The 22,940-nt window shown below is 62.2% G+C and overlaps 1 protein-coding gene across 4 annotated transcripts in view; it reads left to right on the forward strand.

Moving 5' to 3' along the window:
* The window catches only part of DHRS3 (dehydrogenase/reductase 3), a 29,712-nt gene extending 9,595 nt beyond the window's left edge, over positions 1-20,117 (forward strand). For all 4 annotated transcript variants that reach the window (XM_070079261.2, XM_070079262.2, XM_070079264.2 and 1 more), the window contains exons 2-6: positions 13,252-13,395; positions 13,926-14,045; positions 14,287-14,525; positions 18,130-18,255; positions 19,639-20,117. In XM_070079261.2, coding sequence (XP_069935362.1) covers positions 13,252-13,395; positions 13,926-14,045; positions 14,287-14,525; positions 18,130-18,255; positions 19,639-19,723 — 714 coding nt within the window. In that variant the 3' untranslated portion in view covers positions 19,724-20,117. The remainder of the gene's footprint in view (positions 1-13,251; positions 13,396-13,925; positions 14,046-14,286; positions 14,526-18,129; positions 18,256-19,638) is intronic.
* Positions 20,118-22,940: the final 2,823 nt, after the last annotated feature.

Consider the following 22,940-nt stretch of genomic DNA (forward strand, 5'->3'; position numbering starts at 1 on the left):
AGCACCTGCTGGACGCCAAGTCCTGTTCTGGGGGCCACCGACCGTCGTCATGATGGGTTTGCTCTTAGGAGACAGAATAGAAATGGGGGGGGTGGCACTAGCTGCCTTGAACCCCAAGTGCACAACTGCTCCACACAAGCAAGAAGGCTGGGTTGTCCTGCAGTGGTAGATTTTTTTAAGATTTCTTGGAGAGGCAGAGTTACAGACAGGGGTTGTGGAGTTTGGACTCAGTGTGGGTCCTGGGGAGCCACTGAAGGCGCTATACAGGCTGCATGGCCAGAGCAGCCTCCTGGGAAGCGAGGGGCACCTGTTTCCCCAGCACGATCCTGGGGCGGTGGAGGACTGGTGCTCAGCAGGCCCCCAGCTCGTGTGACCCCTGGCCGTGTCCCGGCCCCGGTGGCAGGTGCTGACCTGGCTGTTGTCCTTGGCAGTGCCCCGCCTCCCCTGAACCCCCCAGGCTGCCAGCAGACGCCAGTCAGCCGGAAGGGTCAACTCCATGGCACTTGACCTTCGTCCTAGCAGAGATTAAACCGATCCCTAATTAATAGCCTGTAGGAGAGATCCCTGCCTTGGCACAGCTTGCAAGTAATTTAAGGCTTGTCCTTGGAGGCCAGTCCATAAATTATGCTTAATTAGCTGAAGGTCTCTCCGGGACACAGCAGCCCTGGTGTGCGACTGGGGACCCCAGCCTAGCGACTTCCAAGTCTCAGGCGGGGCTGAGAAGGAAAGGCCGGAAGTGACTCCGGTAAAAACTTGATCCCCTCTTTTCCAAAACGGCAGCCACATTCTCACCTCACTGAATGTGCCAGAAACACTGCCTGCCCGTGGCCTCCCGGTCAGCTGTTTCCTGGCCGTATTCTTTTTTTTTTTTTTAAGATGTTATTTATTTGAGAGGTGAGAGGGAGAGACAGACAGGTCTTTTATCCGCTGGTTCACTCCCCAAACGGCTGCAGTGGCCAGAGCTGAGCTAATCAGGAGCCAGGAGTTTCTTCTGGGTCTCCCATGAAGGTGCAGGGGCCCAAAGACTTGGGCCGTCTTCTACTGCTTTCCCAGGCCATAGCAGAGAGCTGGATCGGAAGTGGAGCAGCCGGGACTAGAACCAGCGCCCCTGTGGGATGCCGGCGCTGCAGGCAGAGGATTAACCCATTGCAGCACAGCACTGGGCCCCTTGGCCGTGTTCTTAACTGATGGCTTACAGATCCTGGGTCTCCGTGACCATGTCTGTGAAATGGGCCACTCGTCCACACAGAGCAGTGGGGAAGAAGGACTCCTGATGGCTGGGTTAGGGCTCAAGGTGCAGGGGCAAAGCTAAGAACAAATGCAGGATTTCAAAGCTTGTTTTAGAACCGAGGATAAGGGGCCGCGGGCCTGGGGCGCACAGGCCCGTGAGTGACTGCTGGTGCGAACGCTTGTGACAAAGGTGTTTGCTCCCAGATCCAGGGTGACTGGGGCAGAGAGTGGGTGTGACAGCTGCTCTCAGTTGTTGGGATGTCCCGTACGCCCAGCTTCCCAGAGGGCTCTGTCCCAGCCGTGTCTCCCGGGGTCCAGGGGAGGGCTGGCGGTCAGACTGTCAGTCCTCTAGGGCATGGCCAGGGCCAGGCTCCTAGGCCTCGCACCCGGCATGGCACTGCTGCTGCCGCCTTGAACTTGACCATTTTCCAACAAGAAGCCCCGCAAATCTTACGGCAGGCCCCAGTGATGGCCGTGCTGCATGGTTGTCACCATTGCCCCCCACCCCGGGAGGTCCCGCTATTTCCCAAGGGAGCCAAAAGGATCACAGGCTCACTGGGCACTGGATTCCAAGCCAGGTGTGGGAACGCACAGAGAACCCGAGAGAGAGGAGACTGAGGGCAGGGGGCTTCGGGGCCCCCGGAGACTGTGAACCGGCAGCTTCTCGCAGTAAACCCAGAAGCCCAGTTTTGGGGGGAGGGGTGCCATGGTCCCTGGGCAGGGCTCAGACCCACCTTCCACCCTTGAACTTCCGAGGGCGCAGCAGCCAGCACGGGAGACCAGCGTCCCCAGATGGAGACAGTGAGACCCAGAGATGCCCAGTGACTCCCAGGGAAGCCACACTGCAGATTCACCCCCACAGCAGGTCCCTTGGGGTCAGGCGCGCTGAGCTTGGCCAAGAGTGTGCGGCCCCTGGCCTGGCCACCGCGGCTTCAGAGCCGTCCCACCTCAGTTCGCTTTTGTCTCTGGCTACCTGGAGGATCCCGCGAGCTCCCCTGTGAACCATGGCCCTCCACACTCGCTCTGCTAGGGTGGCGGAACCGGTCCCCGTGGGGAGTCCCGCCCCCACCGCCGGCCGCCTGTCCCTTGTTCTGGGCGGAGGGAGACGCAGGCTGCGGCTGGGCGGGGGCCTGCGGGACGGTTCACGCGGGGGCCAGCAGACTGGCCGCGTGTCGCAATGTCTGGTGGCGTTTGCGCAGCCTGCGTGCACAGCACAGCCAGCTCGGCGGCGGAGCGTGCGGCCCTCGGGGGCCCAGGCTGCTGGCACCTTGCATCCCATTTACAGCTCCGGGTTCAGCCGCGGGTCAGCGCGCTGGGACACGCAGGCGTTTGTTTACGGCCCGAGAGCCCTCCCTGGGGGCCCGAGGGGGACCCCTGCCCGTTCCCATCTGTATACCTCTGTGTGACCCCTCCTGAGCCGCCTCCCTCATGCCGGGACCCCATTCCAGCCCTCACCCATCTGCTCAGCCAGATCCCCCTGGAACCCCAACCCAATCCCTGCACCCACTCCTTCCGCCAGCCATCTGCGCCAGGACCCAGCCCCACCCAATCCCCCTCCTCATTGGCTTTCCACCCCATTGGTCCGGTCCCCTTACACCCCTCCACCCCTCCTGTCAGTCAAATGGGGGCATAACCCAATCTCCACCCTGCAGCCCACCCTGGCCCCACCCACCAGACTGACTTCCTGGCGCCTCCTGCATGGAGCCGCTGGCTGCCCCCACGCCCCTGGTCCTGGATGCCCACTGGCTGCCGGCATAGCAGGGTGCACCTGTGTTGACCGCTGGTGGGTGGGGAGCCGGCCGCCTGGCCAGGCAGGGCACCGGGCCTCTGGCCTCCCGCAGTGCCGCCCTGTCTCCCGCTCTCTGTTTCAGCCCAGTTTCTGGGAGCCGAAGGAGCCTGGAGATGGAAGGCCAGCCTTTGTCTTCCTCTGCCTGGGCCTTGCCAAGGCTGCCCGTCCTCCCCACAACATCTTGGGGGGGATTCTTCCCTGGCCTCAGACCAAGCCCTGTGGGGTCCCCTGGCCCCCTCATTCCGGGAGCCACCACACTGAGCCCCACAGCCATGGGACCCCTCCTGCACGCCCTCCCCCGTAAGTCAGCTGTGTGGACTCCAGCCCCTAACTCCTAGGCCACGGCCCTGGCTCCCACTTGTATTCCAAACTCAGTCAGGAGCTGTCAATACCCCCGCCCCGCAGCCTCCCACCACGGCACAGAGTTCAGAGCCCCCAGGGCTGGTCTCCCCCGCTTGGCTCTGCCGTGCTGGCCACCAACACACCCAGCTCATGCTCACCCCAGGGCCTCTGCCCTGGCTCTTTCCCTCCCGCTTCTCCAGGGCCCCTGCTCCAGCCCCTGTGCAGCTCTGGGTTCCCCCTGTGCTTTGGAATCACATCGTCCATCACTCTGCATGTGTGTGGTTCCCCATCTCCCAGCCGTGTGCGGAAGCAAATGCACGAGAATGGGATACTGTCCCAGGGCCCCCAGTGGCACTGGATATAGCTACCACTGGATGATCCCGGAATGAATGAATGAGGCAGGACGGGGGGAGTAAAGGACGTTGGCCCTGGAGTTCAGGTTCAAGTGTGAAACACTGGGTAGTGAAGGGTGCGTGAGTCACTTGGACTGTTCCAGTCGAGCCCGCTTCCCAGGACGGCAGTGGAGGGCGCTGTGCCTGTGAGTGCTGGTACCCGGCCCCACGGCCGCCTGGCAGTTCCCACCCCGAGGACCTGCGGCCCAGGTCTCAGGGCTCCTCCCAGCAATTCCAGCCTGAGCTGCTCAGTTCCGTGGTTTTGCCACGGGAGGCGGTGTAGCCGTGAGACAGTCCCCCGGTGTTTGTGGCTGGGCGTGGGAAGCGTAAGACCCTCCGCTGGTCCCAGCACCAAAAAAGTTCACAAGAATCCTGCCCAGGGGTGCAGTGGAGGTGCCGCCCCCGGCCCCACGTGGGCTGAGCACTGGCTGTCTGTGGGTGACAGTTTTAAGTTTTGAGGGATGTGTTCTCCATCCTCAGGGTTATGTCTGTCGGAGGCGGGACACGCGTGTGTCTACAGCTGGAAAGGAAGAAATCTGAGAGGTGATAGGGTTGGGGGCTAGTGTCTGGGGTATAGGGCTTTCAATGGGCAGGCCTCTCAGGTGGACACTGGAGCGGAGCCTATAAGGACAACCGGAGCCTATAAGGACAATGGCCTATGCAAAGGCCCTGAGGTGGAAGTGAGCCGGTGCTATGCAGAGACCAGTAGGAGGGAGGAGCCGAGGGTGGAGAGCTGGAACAGGTGGGGGCGGGCCTGTGGGTACAGATCTCTCTCTCTGAGTGACACGGGGTGTTGCCGCAAGCTGTGAGCAGAGTGACAGGGTCTGGTGTCTGTTCTGGAAGGTTCTCTGGTTGCAGCATTGATTACAGACTGGGGCCAGGGTCCGAGCAGGGAGCCCCGCGATGGGGGCTGCAGCCGGGCCCTCGGGGACGGCCAGGGCAGCAATGAACAGTGTGCAGCTTCCCGATTTCAGAGGTTGGACTGGCAGGGCTGCTGGATGGACTGGGTATGGGTGGGAGGAAATGAGGGGGCAGGAAGAAACTTCCGGGGAGCGAGAGAGAGCTTGGAACCTTAAAACCCCCAGCGGCCGTGGGGACCGGGAACCTGGGTGGGGCGCCTCTGTCCCTGTTTACCGAGCAAGGATTGTGGGTCCCGAGTGGATCCTTTGCCTGGGGCTGCCGTTACAGATGACCACAAACTGCGTGGCTCAAAGCAGCGGCCGTCTGGTCTCTGTCAGTTCAAGAAAGCAGAAGCCCAAAGCCAGCGTCCTGGGCGGGATCGAGGTGGCGCAGGCAAGGGGTCCCCCATGCCTCCTGCAGCTCCTGCTGGCTCCCGGCCTCCTGTGGCCGTGGCTGCATCGCCCCACACCCCGCCTCCGTCTGTGCACAGCCTCCCTCCCCCGTGGGACTCCCCTGCAGCTCCGGGTGCCAGGCCTTGGCCAATACAGGCGCTAGACCGCTTCAGCGAGACCCTCTCTCCAAGTAGGGCCACGCTGGCCGGTACTGGGGTGAGGGCTTGGGCAGAGCCCCCCGAGGGGAGCAAAGCATCCCACTCGGGCTCGGCCTGTGTGCTCGTCAGGGCTGGAGCCAAGGCCCACAGGGCAGGGCTCGGCACACAGTGAGAGCCCAGGAAACGTGAGGCGTGGCATTGCCCCCGCTCCCTTGGAGACCAAGGATGCTCCAGGCACATCCCTGGCCTGCTCACCATATCCCGCAGCCCCGGGCCGCCGTACTGAGCCGTGCTCAGGAGAGCAGCCCCGGGCCTCACCTGTCTGCCTTCCTGGGCCCCATCAGGCCCTGATGTCCTTGCAGCAGAGCAGCGGTCATCACTGTCACCCCCTTGGTTGCCACTTGGCCAGTGAGCACACACGCCAAACAGGACAGGGCAGCAGCCCACCCTCCTTCCTGGGGGGGGGGACCCCAGCGGCCCAGTGCTTGGCACTCGGTGTGTGCTCACGGCTGCCTCTGGTTGGGCTGTTTCTCGGTTCGCTTTGCTGGTGCAGGTGAAGTTGAAGGCCAAGGGCACGGGCTTGGGGATCAGGCCGTGTAGGTTGGGGATTGGGCTACACCGCTTTCCCGCAGAGGAGGTTTGTATCACGAAGTCCCTCTGTGCCTCACTCTCTCATGCACGAAATGGACACCATACCTTGCTCCCAGCATTGTCTGAGATCTGATGCCAGACGAGAGTAGGACGTGTCGCTCCTGTGTGTCTCAGCAGTGCCAGATCCAGGCTGGACGCCTGCCCGGAGGAAGTCCCCACCCCACTCCAGGTTGCGGTCAGGGGCTCGTGGGAGGGCAGCACCCTGGCTGGTCTAATTTGAGCGCTTCCTAACAATCCTCTCCAACAGCTGTGCCCGCAGTAGCCAAAACATTGTCTACCGGCCAGACGGAGCCAGGAGCCCGGGACGGCTTGCTTCGCAGCGCCGAGTGGGAGGGCCCTGGCCTGCCTGGCACCCCTGCAGCCCGGCGGGGCGGGCCTCCCCTGGGCCTCTGTAAGGAACCTGAGGCCACATCCTGTCATTAGTGTTATTGGCACATCGATGAGAGGCCCTGTGCTCTGGGGTTCCTGGCGTGATGCAGGGCCCCAGCTGGCCTCTGTGTCCTGTGTCCCCCAGGCGCGGCCTGGAACCCGGGGCGGGGGGGGGGGTCTGCTCCTGTTGCTGCAATGATCCTGAGAATCGGAGAGAGCATCTGTCATGCCCTTAGCCCTCTCCCACCCTCACCTTTCAAGGTGAGTGCTTCCGCCCTAATTCATGGAGCTTCAGTGGCGTTTCCCACCAGAGAACTGAACCCAAGGGGCGGCGGCGTGGCACAGTGGGTTAGTCCGCGGCTTCTGCCGCTGCCATCCCGTATCAGTGCCATGAGCTGGGGTCTCTGACAGAATGGTCTTTCCTTGTACGAAGCCAACTCAGCCCTGTGACAGCTCCAAATTTGGGGGCCGTGGGACGGAAGCTGCCCAAGACCTGCCCAGGGACTTGGCTCTTGCCGTGGCAACCAGCCACAAACAGGAGCCCCTCCTGGGACACGCCGGAGGGCGCCCAGAGCCGAGGCCCGGTGGGGAAGGGGCGCCGGAGCCCTCAGGTCGGCAGGCCGGTTCCCCGTGGTGGCTCAGCTGAGATCTTACTGTGTGCCTGCCCCTAGCTGCGTGCCCGGTTGTAAGGGGAGCGAGATCCCGGGCTGAATTCACAGCTCGTGGGGGAGGCGGGGTGGTCACGGAGGTCCACGCGTTCACGGAGGTCCACGCGTTCACATCCATGCCTTGGGGAGGTGGGATGAGGGCCGGCGGTGGCAGGGAGGAACCGGAGTCCTGAGACACTCGGCCCTGTCCCTAGGGGCTGAGTGGCCCTGGGCAAGTCGGCCCTGTCTGAGGCCAACCTGTGGAACCCCTCCTGACGGGGTCGTGGGGGCTAAAGGAGCCCTCAGCGCCGGCCTGGGTAAGGTGATGTAGGGAGGGTGGATCCGGGGACTGAGGGGGCATTCAGGCAGTGCTTTGCAGGGTGAATAGGAGTCCACGAGCAGCTTTTCAACGGGAAAACAGCCTGCGCTGGGTGCGAGGTAGGGGTGAGGGAACCCAGAATGGATGAGGTTTAGTTCCTGTCCTCTGAGGGGACAGGATGTAGACTCAGCAGTGGCACCACACCCGGGGCTGAATGGGTGAACCAAAACCGGAAACGCTGGGTCCCCAGCGGGCTCCCCTCCCCCACTCATCCACTCAGCCGTGGGGAGCCACCGCGTGGATGGGAGCGCGGGGTACATGATCTACTTGAGGACAGTTGTGGGCAGTTTCTATTCTGCCTTCTGGTTGTTTTTTTTTTTTTTTTTTTTTTAATATTTATTTGAAAGAGTTACAGAGAGGCAGAGAGAGAGAGAGAGAGACGTCTTCGTCCACTGGTTCACTCCCCAAATGGCCACAGAGGCTGGAGCTGAGCCGATCCGAAGCCAGGAGCCAGGAGCTTCTTCCAGGTCTCCCACATGGGTGCAGGGGCCCAAGGACTTGGGCCATCTTCTACTGCTTTCCCAGGCCACAGCAGAGAGCTGCATGGGAAGTGGAACAGCCAGGACTTGAACCGGTACCTGTATAGGGTGCCGGCACTGCAGGCAGCACCTCCACCTTGTTTTTAAGGTCACAGGACTGCCGCCTGCAACACCAGCACCCCGTATCGGAGCGCCCGTTCTGTCCCAGCTGCTCTGCTTCTGATGGCGCTCCCTGCTGATGCGCCTGGGAGGGCAGCGGAAGGTGGCCCAAGTGCTGGGGCCCCTAGGTCAGCATGGAGTTCCCGGCTCCTGGCTCTGGCTTGGCTCGGTCCTGGCTGTTGCAGGCATTTGGGGAGTGAACCAACAGAGGAAAGGCTGATCTTTCGCTTGCTCTCTGTCACTCTTTCAAAGAGATATTTTAAAAAAAAATGATGACACATGACAGTTTAATCATCACTCAGTCCCTGCAGGGGATTCATTCCAGGACCCACCACAGTCACCAAAACCCACGGCTGCCCAGGTCCTCACCTGAGCTCGCCACGGCACGTGTGCCCACTAGGCGACTTCTGAGCCCCAGCATGAGCTGTAAACAGCTGGCGGCACTCTGTGGCTCGGGGAGTGAGGGCAGGAGAACAGTGTGCATGTTCAGTGCACGGGTATCATTGATCCGGGGTTGCTGGAACCCAGGGGTGCAGCAGCCCTGGAAGTGGCCAGCTGACCACCCGTTCTTGAGACAGACGTAGAGACGCAGCCCCACAGCCAGCCTGCACGGTGGCCCCTTTTACACCATGTAAGCCATTCGGTTTTCAGAGCGAGGACTTTCCCAGGTGGCGTGGACGCCGGGCCCCTGACCGTGGTCCCACGCTGCGCTCCTCCTCTCAGCAGCAGCCAAGGGCAGGGATGGTCTCAGCTCCAAGTGTGCGACCCCCAGGGCTCGTGGAGCCGCGCAGTGCCATCTCCCACTACAAGTGGAGGGCAGGCACGGGGGGCCATCACCAGCAGCCTGTGGGGCCAGCCCAAGCCACAGTTCCGATCCCCACCCTGTCGCTCCGGCTGTGGGACCCTGACAAGTCCGCCCACAGTCTTAGCCTCTTGGGGCTGAAGTTTGCTCCGCTGTGAAATGGGCACAATGCAGCCACCTCCCTGTCTCCAGGGGACGTGAGTCCTTGTTCAGTCTCCATCCCTCTGACTGTACCTGTGGCCCACTGTCTTCTATTACCTTCACCGTCTCGGGCTCCCTGTGCTGCTCTCCCTGGGGCGCTGGCGGATCGATGGGGTGGTTGTGGACGTCGGGCGAGAGTGGACACAGAGTGCTGGCACGCAGGACTAGAGAGCTGAGCCTGTCTCGCCATGTTGGCACGTGCATGGAACCAAGGCTCTGGGTTCGAATCTTGTACTACTCCCCCGCTGTGAGGGTGACTCTGGGTGCGTCGCTGAGCGCCTGTGCAGCCCAGTTCCCTGAGCCATGGAAGGTGGACAAGGACAGCCTGCAGCTGGGAGGGCAGTGACCCTGGCGGCCGGAGGTCTCATCCTGCCTCCTCCCCCTCGCCGATCTCCAGGCAGGGGAGAGACAGAAGCTGGCCGGCCGCTCCCTGACCTGGAGTTTATTACGAGGACGCCACAGGGCTCCCTGGGCTCATAAATCTGCCCCTCGCGCCGGCCCCATCCTCGCCCTGCTCAGGGCCGGGCGGGACTCTTGGCCTCTGCTGTCGGGGTCACCCCGGAGGTCTTGGCGGGAGCTGCCTGGACTGGCTGCCCAGCTGTGTCTGCTGGTCCTTGGACGGGCATGTAGAGGGCCGCATCGGGGACAGCAGGAGAGGCCAGCAGGGGACAGTGGCGGGGCAGCCACTGGGGAGGGAGTCTCACACCTCCCACTCACCCTCTCCACCCCCCCCAGCCCTTAGCCACCTGCCCCACGGAGACACAGCTGGCTTCTGAGGTGGAGGTGCCCTGCCCGGCCACCTGGGGTCCTCGGGGGCGGCCCACAGAAGACTTGAGGGAACATGGTAACCCACGAGGTGGCCGCACGTGTCCCCAGATGCACACCACGGGCACACGGACGCTCAGGGACACACACACGCTTTCACGTTCATGCGCACACGCACACAGCACAGACATCCACCCCTCCAGCGAGTCTCCAGCCTACAGCCAGCACCGTCTCCCGGCTCCCTGATGGCAGCTCCCCCACTCAGACCGCAGGAGCTCTAGACCCCTGGCCTCGCCCTGAGAGCCCAGGGGCCAGAAAGAACTGGTTCATCTGGGGCGGGGAGCTGCAGGCCCCTTCTGATGGAGCCGGGCAGCACCACGTGTGCCGGGGTGAGGCCCCCTCGGGCCCCTGCTGCAGCCCTTCCCAGGCAACGTTTGTCCTCCGCACCGTCGAGACCCCTGGGCCTCCCAGCAAGGCCCCGGCATCCAGTGTTCCCTTGGTTGCCTTGCCAGGATCCTGAGGGCCCCCAGGGGGGCCTCTCACTGCCCCAGCCGGACCCCTGGGAACCATGCACGGCCTGTGCTGGAGCCAGGACAGGTGCAGAGCAGAGCAGAGCAGGTGCGAGGGGACCGAGACTCACCTTCGCCTCAGTCTGAGCTGCTCGGCAACTGGATGGGGGATGGGGGATGCAGAGACGGGCAGGTGGGTGGCAGATGGGTGGCTGGGTGAACACGTGGACGGGAGGACCTGTGGGGTGGAGGGTGCCCACCTACAGCAAGTCACCTCCCGGGACAAAGGTTGGTCCTTCCTCCCCTCCATGACGACCTCCTGGCCTGCGCTGGAGGAACACACGCGAGTCTCTGTCTGTTAGCAGACAAGGACGCGTTCCCTGCAGCCTGTTTGCCCTTGGACTTGGTGGTCAGGGAGACGGCTGATGGGACCCTCCCTCCTCAAGCCCTTCCTATATTCAAGTCGTCAATTGAAAAAACGGTTGAACTAAGTGGACTTTTCAGACTGGACTTTCTCAGAGCCATTTTAGGGGTTGAGATAACACTTTTCAATTTTCTTTCTTAAAATATTTAACAAGTTTCAAAACTCTAGTCATAACCAGATGCATTGGAGACCCCTGGGATTGTTGTGTGCCCTTTCTGCTCCCATAAAAGTTCTGCAGTTTCAAGGTTCTCGGTAGCCGGGGCTGGCGCTGTGGCACAGCGGGTAAAGCTGCCACCTGCAGTGCCGCTGTGTGGGCGCTGGTTCGAGTCCTGGCTGCTCCACTTGTGATCCAGCTCCCTGCTAATGCACCTGGGAAGGCTGCAGAGGATGGCCCAAGTGCTTGGGCCCCTGCACCCATGTGGGAGACCTGGAGAAAGCTCCTGGCTCAGCTCCAACCGTTGAGGCCATTTGGGGAATGAACCAGCGGATGGAAAACCTCTATCTCTACCTCTCGTCTCTGTCTCTCTGTCTCTTTTCTCTCTCTCTCACCAACTCTGCCTTTCAAACAATAAATAAAAGAAACCGCCTGTGCTTTGGGCTGACGTGATGGTAGCTCCTGTCACTTGCACACTTACAATGTTTACCCTGTCAAAGCAGCCTTTGTTCTTATGAGTGGCCTTTAGATTAAGAAAATACTTTTTAAGATTAATTAATTTATTTGAGAGGCAGAGTTAGACAGAAGGAGAGACAGTGAGAAAGGTCTTCCATCCACTGGTTCACTCTCCAAATGGCCACAATGGCTGGAGATGGGTCTATCCAAAGCCAGGAGCCAGGAGCTACTTCTGGGTCTCCCAAGTGGGTGCAGGAGCCCAGACTTGGGCCATCTTCTACTGTTCCCCCAGGCCATGGCAGAGAGCTGGATCAGAAGTAGAGCCGGGACTCACATAGGATAAGGCTTAGCCTACTACACCACAGCACTGGCCCCAAGAGAATTTTTTTTTTTTTTTTTAAGATTGATTTTATTTGAAAGGCAGAGTTACACAGAGGTCTTCCATCCAGTGGTTCACTCACCAAATGGCTTCAACAACTGGCACTGGGCCAGGCCACAGCTGGGAGCCTGGAGCTCCATCTGGGTCTCCCACGTGCGTGACAGGGACCTGAGCACTTGAGCCACCTTCCACTGCTTTTCCAGGTGCAGCAGCAGGCAAGTGGAGCAGCCGGGACTTGAACCAGCGGTCCTATGGGATGTGGGCACCGCAGGCAGTAATGCCGGCCCCTGGAGCAAGACACACTATGGACCTGACATCCGCTGTACTCCTTTTAGTGGTTTCACACGGTGGCGTTTCTATATTGGTTTTCCCAAGAGGACATGCAGATGGTCCCTTTTCTGATTCTGCCCCATGGGCATCCACACCCAGCCTTTCTCCCCTGGCAAGGATGCCAGTTCTCCCTCAGGGCTTCCGGGCGCCCTGGCCTGCTGGGGGAGGTGCGGCGCCCTCCCCACGTCCATGCCGAGAACCAGCCAGCCTGCTCTTCCCAGCCATCTAAGGACCAGCCGTTCATAAGCTTGTCCAGCCCCGTTAAGCATCCACTTCTTGGTTCTGCCGGGGTCCACTCCTGTGGGGCGAGGAGGCCAGGAGCCCCTTCCCTCCCCGCAGGTGCCTCGCTGCCTCTGCCACCCGCCCTGCGCCTAACTCATGAGCAGGCCGGGTGCACCACAAGCGCTCTGCTCTTGCTTCTGTGTGTGTAGGATACCTGGGATTGGGCTGGGGGCAGGCGTCCTGCTAGAAGGAATAGATGCAAAAGACGGAAAAAATGCGTCAACCGATTGGCCAGAAATGGGCTCAGAAACTACTGGTTCCCTTAGGAGTAGGCTGTGTCCCTTAAAAAAAATCATTCTTATGGGGTGGGGTTATGGTGCAGCGGTTAGGATGCCCCACCCCACATCCCATGTTGGGTGTGCCTGTAAGTCCCAGCTTCCCATCCAACTTCCTGCTAATGTGCGCCCTGGGAGGCAGCAGATCGTGGTTCAAGTACTTGGGTACTTGCCATCCACGTGGGGGGCCCAGATGGAGTTCCTGGCTCTCGCCTTTGGCTTGGCCCAGCCCTGGCTGTTGGGACATCTGGAGGGTGGCCCAGCAGATGAAAGATCTGTGTCTCTGTCTCTGTGCCTTTAAAATAACATGAAAATAAGGGAGGCCAACGTCGTGGAATAATGGGGAAACCTGCTGCCTGCGGCGCCAGCACCCCGTATGGGTTCCAATTCACGACGGCTGCTCCACTTCCAATCCAGCTCTCTGTTGATGGCCTGGGAAACAGTGCAAGATGGCCCAAGTGCTTGGGCCCCTGCACCCGGGTGGGAGACCCAGATGGAGCTCGTGGCTCCTGGCTCCAGCCTGGCCCAGCCCTGGCCATTGTGGCCACTTGGGGAATGAACCAGTGGATGGACAACCCCTCTCTGTCTCTCCCTGTCTCTGAAACTCTGATTTCCAAATAAATAAATCTTTCTTAATAAGTTTCTTTTCATCATATTATTCTTTTACTTTGAATATTTATCTTGACGTAGGGTCAGAGAGGCCTGCCTCTCCGTGCTGAATTTCTGGTGGGTGGTGACTGTTGCGTCCCTGTGGCTTCTGCTCAGTGCTGCGACCGTCTCCTTCCAGATTGTCCTCTGGGGCCGGACCGAGAAGTGCCTGAAGGAGACGACGGAGGAGATCCGTCAGATGGGCACCGAGTGCCACTACTTCATCTGCGACGTGGGCAACCGGGAGGAGGTGTACCAGACGGCCAAGGCTGTCCGGGAAAAGGTCAGTAGCCTGGCACGGTGGGGCCTGGGTGCGGGGCGGTGCCAGGCACAGCGCACGCCCCCCCACCCACCCAGGGACCGCGGAGGGAGCCTGGCTTATGGCCGACGGCTTTGTCCGGGGCCCCCGTGGGGAGCCTTCCCCGAAGCCAGCCTGAGTTACGGGAGTTAAGGTTGATGACCCAACAACAGCGGTCACCTGTTGTCCCTTGGAAAACTTAGACCTTGTGGGTTTCTCTCCAGAACCCTGGGGGGAGGGGCAGGGCCCCACACTGCCCTCTGGGAGAATCCTCAGTTCCACCTGCGTGGACGGAGACGAGCACGCGCCTTCTGTGACTGGCGCGTGGAAGTGTTAACGTTTTGTCTCACGATAGCCTTGTTTATTACAAAGCTGCTCCACGCCAGGTATATTCTGTGCCGTAAATTATTTCCACTCCTGCGCTCAACCCTGAGACGGCATCAGCCCCATCTCATAAATCCAGATGGCGGTGCTGGGGCCGCGTCCGTGCCCTCACGGCCCCCGCCCGCCCGCAGGTAGGCGACATCACCATCCTGGTGAACAACGCCGCCGTGGTCCACGGGAAGAGCTTGATGGACAGCGATGACGACGCCTTGCTGAAGTCCCAGCACATCAACACCCTGGGCCAGTTCTGGGTAAAGGCACCCGGGGCGGGGGGAGCAGAGGGTCACGGGACTTGGGCTCCGGGTAGTGGGGATGTCCATGGACGAGGTGGCCAGGCCACAGGGCCACTGGACTTTGAGCTGTGAGCGTGGTGTCCTGTGGCACAGGACGGCTCCGTCCCCAGAGCAGCGTGCCCGGGGTTCCCCGAGACAGGGCTGGGAGGGGTTGGGGGCAGCTGTGGCTGCTCCGTGCTGACCGGCCCTCTGCCCCTAGACCACCAAGGCCTTCTTGCCACGCATGCTGGAGCTGCAGAACGGCCACATCGTGTGCCTCAACTCCGTGCTGGCGCTCTCCGCCATCCCTGGCGCCATCGACTACTGCACGTCCAAAGCGTCCGCCTTCGCCTTCATGGAGAGCCTGACCCTGGGGCTGCTGGACTGTCCGGGTGTCAGCGCCACCACCGTGCTGCCCTTCCACACCAGCACCGAGATGTTCCAGGGCATGCGAGTCAGGTCAGTGGACGCGCCCAGCCTGCTCCCTGCTGTCCCGCAAGGGCACCCCGGGAGCCCTGGGCTTTGGCCTGGAGCTCCGTGCCTGATGCTCCACCTGCAAGGCAGTGGGTGGGGTACGGTGGCAGGTCCGGGTCATGCTTCTCAGCTCTGGGAGTTTGCAGCACTGGCCGCCCGCAGCGCAATGCGACTCCATGATAGAGCGGAGCCGTGGTCTATGAGCCACGTGGCGAATCCCAGGGCCGCTGTGCTGGGTCTGGGAAGCCAGGGACCAGAGGGTACGTCCTGCACAGTTCCACGCCCATGAGGTTCTAGAACAGGCCAGGCTGGGCTGGGAGCGGAGGCCAGACCAGCGGCCACTCTGGGAGGTAAAGCTAGAGCTTAGGAGAGAGTCCCAGGGGACGTTCTAGGCTTTCAGAGACGTGCACCTGAGTGGTGATTAAACAGGTGGAAGTCAACCTAGCTGTGCAGAATGCTTAGGGTTCATGCAGATTAGAGCTCAATTTAAAGCAAGGCCAAGGCCCAACCACTGCTCCCCCAGACCATTACCTCGAGGAAACTGGGGCCCCTGGGTTAGAGCCCACACTGGCAGCCGGACACGCGCAGTGGCGACGGCCCTGTGCTGCAGGCCGCTGGGCCTGCTGAGTCACGACCTTGGCCTTCACTGTCCAGCCGTGACGCGGGTGGGAGAATGCCTTCGTCACGGGTTCTGCGGTGAGGATGGAAGGGCACCTGGCGGGGGACACTGCTCACGCGCTGCACCGCAAACAGCCAGCGAATGGCTCTGCCCTCCTGTGCGGGCAGGGCGACCGTCGCAGGTAAAGAAACCGGAAACCGCCCAGAAGCCATCTTCCCCTCCCCGTGGTTTTCGCAATCTGACAAAAACAGTCTGCCGTCTGCGCTCTGCACTTCCGCTCTGCCAGCACTGGGCTCGGCACGGAGGGGAATCCGGCGAGGCCGCTCAGCGCCGGCCGCAGCCCCAGGTCCGGCCGGGCGTCTTAGCTGTGAGTGGTCCCGGCTGGTGTAGATCTGCACGCAGATCCGGGTTATCGATGTCCCTGGCAGGCCACAGCCCCGCGCGCGTTCCCGCCTGGCTTGCGTGCAAGTGAGCGTCCGTTGTGAACCGAGAGGAGGCTGGAGTGCTGACTGTCAGTGGTCCACCTTGGCTTTTCCCCACGGTGGCTCCCTCTGGTTTCTTTTCACCCGAGTATACAGGAAGCACTCAATCCATGCACACAGAAGTGCATCCGTGGCACTCCACACTGAGCACAGAAGCGGGCAGGACAGTCACGCATGTGGCACTTGTGTGTGTCTCACCTTCTAGCGTGACAGTCTCCTCTCCACCACTCCCGGCAACCCGCAGTCTCCCCGGGTCATTGTCCCACGTGGTGCCCAGCGCGGGCCCCAGCCGCCGGGGGTCAGATCCCAGCTTCTTGCTGAGTTTCGCTCTCGACGCCTGTTTTCTGTGGCTGTAACCCAACACCTCTTTCTAGTTCCGAGGCTGGGCATCTGACGAGGCTTCTCTGGCTACAGGAGCTCTGTGGCGCTCCCAGGCCGGGCTGGACATCACAGGCGAGGGGCCGCCTGGCCAGGGAGCTGGTTCCCTACAACAGCCGCTCCCTCCACAGCCCACTGATGTCTTAATCCATGAGTCTGTGGAAGGGGTCATCCGTACTGGCCCAGTCACCCCCCAAGGGATCCCACCCGCACATACCACGAGCACAGGATTTGGGACTGCTGGGGGACACATGTTAAAACCACGGCCTCGATGAAAAGGGTTTAATATGGTAGCCCCTGCTTCAGGGGTTAGATGAGCTCCCGTGCGTGACTCGATTAGCCATGCCTGGTGAGTAGTGAGCCCCTGTGCTGTGCAGGTGAGTCCTGCGGTGTGGCTAACTCAGACTCCTACAAGCCAGGTCCTTAATTGACGCCTGTTTCCTGCATCAGGCTGAGCGCGGAGGGCGGGAGGCCTATTTGGGACACCCTTGATGGGTTTCCCAGCGGGCTTGGCCATGTTGAGAAATCACTGTTTATTGGCCCTCCTCGGTTCTAGCCGCACCACCACGTCACACACCCTGCTGCAGGGTGCGAGCCCGCAGAGCTCCTGTTCCCGTTTTACGGATGAGGGAACTGAGGCTCGGGGACGCACTTGCTCTCCAGACCACACAGCCGGAAGCTGGCTGGCCGAGCTGGTGCCGCGGCCCCCGGGAGTTCAGGCTGGTTCTTGTGTACCCATCCCACCCAGCACAGAGAGCGAGGAGACACGCGGGGGCCCCTCTGTCAGGTTCTCCTGCCGGGGTTCTACCAGGAAGGGTCCCCCACAAGCCCCTGGAGCTTACTTATCCATCCTGTCCGGTTCAAGAAGCAGGGCTGGCCACAGCAGAGGCCAGAGAATCCAGGCTGTCTGCAACGCGGATAGGGCCAAAACGTCTGAGCTGTCTCGACACGGGCGTGTGTGCGGAATCCAGGGGCTGCCGGCCCGGCGTGCAGGGCTGCGGGCCTCCGATGGGGGCTGTGTGGGGCCGAGCCCATGCCGGGAACCCACAGGCTGCCCCTTGCCCAGGAGTGACATCAGACCCGTGACTCACCGCCCTTAATCTTCCCGGTGCCAGAGTGGATCACAGGCCCTTTGTGGGATTGGGGTCAGAGCCAGCAGCGTGGGCCCTGCACCTACAGGCCCAGGAGGGTGGGCAGAGCAAGTGGAGGCAGCAGAATGTTCTGGAACTTGTGCGGGCCCGTCTGGATCCCGAGCGTCCGCTTGCTCTCCACAGCCTCGACTTCCTCACCTGTAAGCTGGAGGGAACTCCGGGCTCAGGCCTGGCACCCGGGGAGCCTCGTCATCGGATGGGCCTCGGATGCCCCAGGATGGGCACGAAAACCCTAATATTGGCTCGTTCATTCATTCACTCATCACTATGGGTTTGAATGAATCGGTGAAGTAGTTGCTGATCCCACGGGCTGGGTGGGAGGCAGAGCCCACTTCCAGACAGGGTGAGGAGGGCACGTCTGGGACATGGCAGGTCTTCAGGGTCCATCCCTTCAGCAAGAACTTACTGGGCACCTGCTGTGTGCCGGGCACTGCCAGATGCCAGGCATACAGCAGGAGCTCACAGTGTGCTGGGGGAGACCTTGACCAGGAAACAGCCAACTAGCGAGGCTAGGGAGTAGATGCCCCAGGGAAGTGAGTAGGGGACGAGGTCAGAGGCCACGTGGGACCCCCGTGGCTCAGTTGCCTCCTAGAGGGGAGCCGGGCTGTGGGGACAGCTGGTAAGAGGCCCTGGCTGGAACAACACACAATGACAAGGACAGAGAGGTCGCTGGTTCCGGGTGAGGAAGAGGAAGTCAGAACAGGGCTGGGCCGTGCCGAGCTAAAGCGAGCATGGGAGAGCCCCCAGCAGGTGTCAGAGTCTGGGCCCCCGATGGGTGGGCCAGGAGACCCCCTGTGAGCCGGGGGGCCCCCACTCGCGTCACTGAGGGCAGGTGCGCCTCCTACAGGTCTGGGCCGGAAAGGCCACAGGGACAGCCCAGGCACACCAGCTTCATGGAAGCTTCTAGCAGCAGCACACGCTTCTCCAGGGGAAACCCACTGTGTCTCTTCCTGCTCCAGGTTCCCCAAACTCTTCCCCCCGCTGAAACCGGAGACCGTGGCCCGGAGGACAGTGGAAGCCGTGCAGCTGAACCAGGCCCTCCTCCTGCTCCCTTGGACCATGCACATCCTCATCATCTTGAAAAGGTATCGAGCTGGGGGGCGCTGTGGCCCAGGCTCACGCCCGCCATGTCTCCTCCTCCCGCCGGGGAAAGAGGGGGCCAGCTTTTGTTTGTGGGAGTCCTGCCTGTCACTCTGGACTGAGTCAGAAACCGTCAGCATCTATAAGTAGCAGTGTCCCACCTATGGCCTTGACACGAATATTTCACGGCCAGCAGTTGTCATCCAAATCGGGCTGTCAGGAACGGCAGTGCTTTGCGCATGCCACGTTTCTGTCGTCCGTGTCTGCCGTGATGTCCCCTGGCATGTCCCTCTGCAAACTCCACGGTGCCCTCGTGGGAAAAGGAGAATGAAGGGCAGTGGTGTCTCAGTAGTGGTATAGCGAGAGCGGATGTCACAGACCCTGAAGAGACCCCTGGCACCCCTGAGGGTTCCTGGCCCCCACTTTGAGAACCGCAGTTTCAACCACCATAGAGACACGGGTCCCCAGCCCTCGGGAGGCGTAACCCATTCAGGGGTCTCGGGGGTCTGGATGCCAAAGGCTCCGAATTCGCAGAAACACAGAGCTGGTCCAGGCAGCCCGGGGAGGCCGGCTTCAGAGCGAGGCGGCCTCTGGAATTTTCTCGGCATCACAGTCCGTGTTCTTTCTGTTTTTTGGTAAAAGGCAAAGATGGGAGAGAGACAGGGAGAGCGCCCATCTGCAGATGCACTCGGCAGCTGGGACTGGCTCGGGCTGAAGCTAGGAGCCGGGAACTTGGTCCGGGTCTCCCGCTTGGGTGGCAGGGACCCAGGCACTCGGGCCTCCTGGGGTGCACGCTAGCAGGAAGCTGGAACAGAGCGGAGCACTGTGGGAAGCAGGGAGCCCGAGTTGGGGCCCCACCCCACCCCCAGCATCCTGCTCCCCCCAGAACTTCCCGGATTCTGTTCCGCAAACCCTTCCCACCCAGTCCTGCGCTCTGAGCTACCGCGGGTGGCCACCTAAGCGTGGTTTCCTGGCGCTCTTAGCACAGGGGGGACAGCCCTGGAGCCACGCCTCTGGCTCCCCGGGCTCCAGCCGTCACCTGACGGACCCCCCTCTGCCCCAAGCCCAGTGCCATTCCTGAGGGCAGAGGCACCGTGCCCCAGTCGGCTCAGGCCCCGCCCCCAACACTTGCCAGGATGATCCGTTTTGTGAGTCCCGGAGGGGACGCAGCAGACGCGGACTGAGGCTCAGAAAGCCGCCCACTCCACCTGCACACAGCTGCTCATCCCCTGACTGCAGGGCCCTCACCCCTGCCGCGGGGGCGGGGCTCATGGGGAAGCTGGTGTGCGGCTTAGGGAGGGGAGTGGCTGCTTCCGGGGCGTGGCCACGGTGCGACCCAGCCACTGCCCCCCAGCTGACCGTCTCCTCTGCTTCCCCCTGCCCCCCAGCATCCTTCCGCAGGCCGCGCTAGAAGAGATCCACAGATTCTCAGGGACTTACACCTGCATGAACACGTTCAAAGGGCGGACATAGAGACGGGACACAGAGACCCTCGAGGAGCCGCGGTGTCCCAGGCACGCACCTGTGCGCCTGTCCCTTGGCACCCTTCTGCTGGGTGAACAGCACGGCTCCTGTGCCCAGGGAGCGGTCTGGTGGCCAGCCCCAGGACCTTCGCACAGGACTGATGGGTGTAACTCGGACCCCCATGGGGAGGCAGGAGACCAGCCGGCAGCCGCCGTGTCACTTTTGTACATGTCTGATTCCGTAGAGTTTACAGTTACATTGCTTCTCAGCTCTCCCCAGCCGCGGCATCGTGCACAGACTTCCAGGAGGCTCTGTCCCCGGACAATCCGCCTCCCCCTCGTCCTCAGCCTGCACAGGCCGGTTGAACAGCAGGAACGGAAAATAAAGAGTTGGCCTTCGCGTGTTTCAGTGTTCAAGTCCGTGATGGGCAGCTGGGAGGGGTCCAGCCCCAACTACAAAACCCAATCCGCTGAGAGAGACTTGAGCTGCTCAGGATCACCGGCGGCCAGGGGTTAACAAGGGGCGGGGCAGAGACCAGGAGTGGAGCCCAGGCCTGGGGAACTAGCCTGCAGACAGCAGGCCCTGGGTCCTGTCACGCGCCCCAGCCCCCAGCCGCTGGCTCGGCAGGGCACCTGCTGCCTACCAAGCACGTGCTGGGTGCCAGCGGAACATGGCTGAGACGCCAGAACTATGCAGCCCGACACGGGACGCCAGTGATGTGGCTGAGAAAGGGTGGTGAGTGACCAGGACCACTGACAGGGTGCAGCAGGCCCCTGAGGCCCACAGGGTTGCAGGGGACACGGGTGACACGCAGCGAGGCAGGAGGGGCAAGAGCCTGGGTCTCTGGCGTGCAAGCCGCCGTAGCCAGCTTTGGTAAACCTAACCTTGGCCAGCTGGGGAGGGCAGCAGGCACGGGGGTCCCCGCACCAGAGGGAGGGGTCACGGGCCTCTAGCTCGGAGGAGCTTCCTGGAGCTGCCCTGAGCCAGACCCAAGTCTGCGTGGCCCAGGAGCAGAGATGGACCGCCCCGCCTGCTCCGTGCCACCTGCCGCCGATCCACAGCACCAGCCCTGGGGACCGCCTCAAGGACACCCACAGCTGCGGGGCAAGCCGGCCAGGGCAAGCCCAACCCTCAAGGGCGTCCAGCAACGAAGGCTTCCGCCTTGCTCCTCCTACAAGCCCTTGGAGGGCGTCCTAGGTCCTCCCAGGACGGAGAGCAGGCCTAGCTCTGGCTCAGCGCCCCCCGGGAGTTTCTGCCTGGAAACAGCATGCGTTACGTCCGCTCATTGGCCAGCATTAGTCATGTGACTGCCCCTCCCATAGTGCTGCCAGAACTGCAGACCCCAGGGGCGGGTGGCTGGAGTTTTTGAACCATGGCACCAATGATGGAGGGGAGCGGACGGGCACGCGGTGCAGAGCACAGCCTCACGGCGACCCCGGGCTGGTGCGATGTAGCCCATTTCACAGACGGGAAGACAGACTCGGAGCCGGGCTCGGAATCGGATCCGCTTCCACAAACACCCCTGCCCACCGCGTGCAGCACCAGTGGCGGCCAGGGGCGAGGCAGCAAGTGGGGACCTGCCCATTACCTCCCACCGTCGCCCCACCTTGGCCTGACCGGACAAGCTGGCGGGGTCCCCGGGGTGGGGGCACGGAGGGGGCCCATGTGCTAGCTCGGTGGGGCTTTGACCTCTGAGGTGGCTGTGACATTGCACTTGGCGTGCAGGCCGGGAATGCAGCGAGGGTCCCTGGGCTCCGATTAGACGCCGAGTGGACCAAGGCCAGGCAGCCCTTCCCAGCCCACGGGAGGCGGCGCTGTCCTGGGACCCTCTCGACTCCCCAGAGCCCCAGGGGCCTCTCTGGAGGGCAGGCCAGGGCCCCGTCCCACCCCACCCCTTCCTGGCTGCCAGGAGCCTTCAAGTCTCTCTGGATCTTTTCCCAGAGGAGCCAGGGAAAGGCCTTGGGCAGGTTCCCAGGAGGCCGCATTCTCATCCCTTCCCGGGATGGCCCGGCTGCCTGGAGAGTGAGAGTGCAGAGCTAATTCTGTCCCTGAGCCTGGCCAAGCAGGAGAGAGTGACAGGCGCCAGGCCCTCCCGGGGCAGGACAGGGCGTTCCAGCCTGGGAAGTGACTCCGTTGCCACGCTCGGGGCTCCTCCCCGGCCCCAAAGAGAACCAGATTCGGGTGGGCGCTGAGCCCAGGGAGGCGCCAGACCCGAGCCCCGTCCTGGCCCGGCCCCAGAGCTTGAGGCTGTCCATCCGGGCAAGCGCTCAGGAGCTCAGTCCCTTGGCCACGGCTCGGCTCCTGGGGCCAGAGAGCTTTGAGAAATGGCGTCCCTTCTTCTCGGGCCAGCTGCTCGGGAGGGGTCTGCGGGGGACACGGGTCATCGCAGGGGTTGGGCTGCACTAGCGCAGAGACCGTCGGTACACAGGCAAAGCCAGGCGGTGACGAAGGCCAGCAGCAGCCTGCGGGCACCGCGTGCAGCCGAACTCCCTCTGCCGGGGCTGTTGCCCTGTGGTTTGGTCTGCGTTTGTTCACACACGGCTCTGCCTGAGCTGGGGGCTGCCTGCTGTGGTCCAGAGTGGGTTCTTCCTGGGCCTGGAGCTGCTGCCCCTCAACCGTGCCTCCTGGTCCCCAGCCAACCCTGTGCTTGGAGACCCAGCCCCGAGTGCCCAGATTCAACCCAGGACCCACCATGAGGCCTGGAGGCTCCCCAGGAAGTGGGGGTCCTGGGACCTGGTGGGCAGATTCCACACGCAGGTCCCACTGGCCTGGGGTCACCCCTGGCTCTGTCACCCCCAGCCTCTCCTGCAGAGTGGAGGTGATGCGAGCTGCCTCCCGGGGCTGGGATGGGCATCCAGGGTAGATGGCACCTAAGAAGGTTCTAGAACACAAGGGGATGGGATGCTGGCAACTCCCACCGCTCCCAGCCAACCTGAAGTCCCCTCGGGGTGTCTGGGGTCACTGCGTTAGCCTGGCCTGTGATGGCAGTGTCTTGCGAAAGTCCCCCCTGTGGTTGGGGTGCAATAGAGCTGTGGCTCAGAGGACCCCAACGTGGGTGCTGGGTGCCAAGGGAGGGCTGGGCAAAGGGCCCTCAGCGGGACAGGAAGTGCTTCCTGGGGGCAGGAGCTGCTGTCACCCCAGTGCGTGGCCGGCAGGGCAGCCCCTTCCTGCCCAAGTCTCTCTGTCTCCGGAGACAGAAACAGAAGTTCCCTGGGAAGGTGCTGCC

This window comes from Oryctolagus cuniculus, chromosome 7 (assembly GCF_051225735.1).
Source record: "Oryctolagus cuniculus isolate XC-2025 breed Fujian yellow rabbit chromosome 7, ASM5122573v1, whole genome shotgun sequence".
Classification (NCBI taxonomy): Eukaryota; Metazoa; Chordata; class Mammalia; order Lagomorpha; family Leporidae; genus Oryctolagus; species Oryctolagus cuniculus.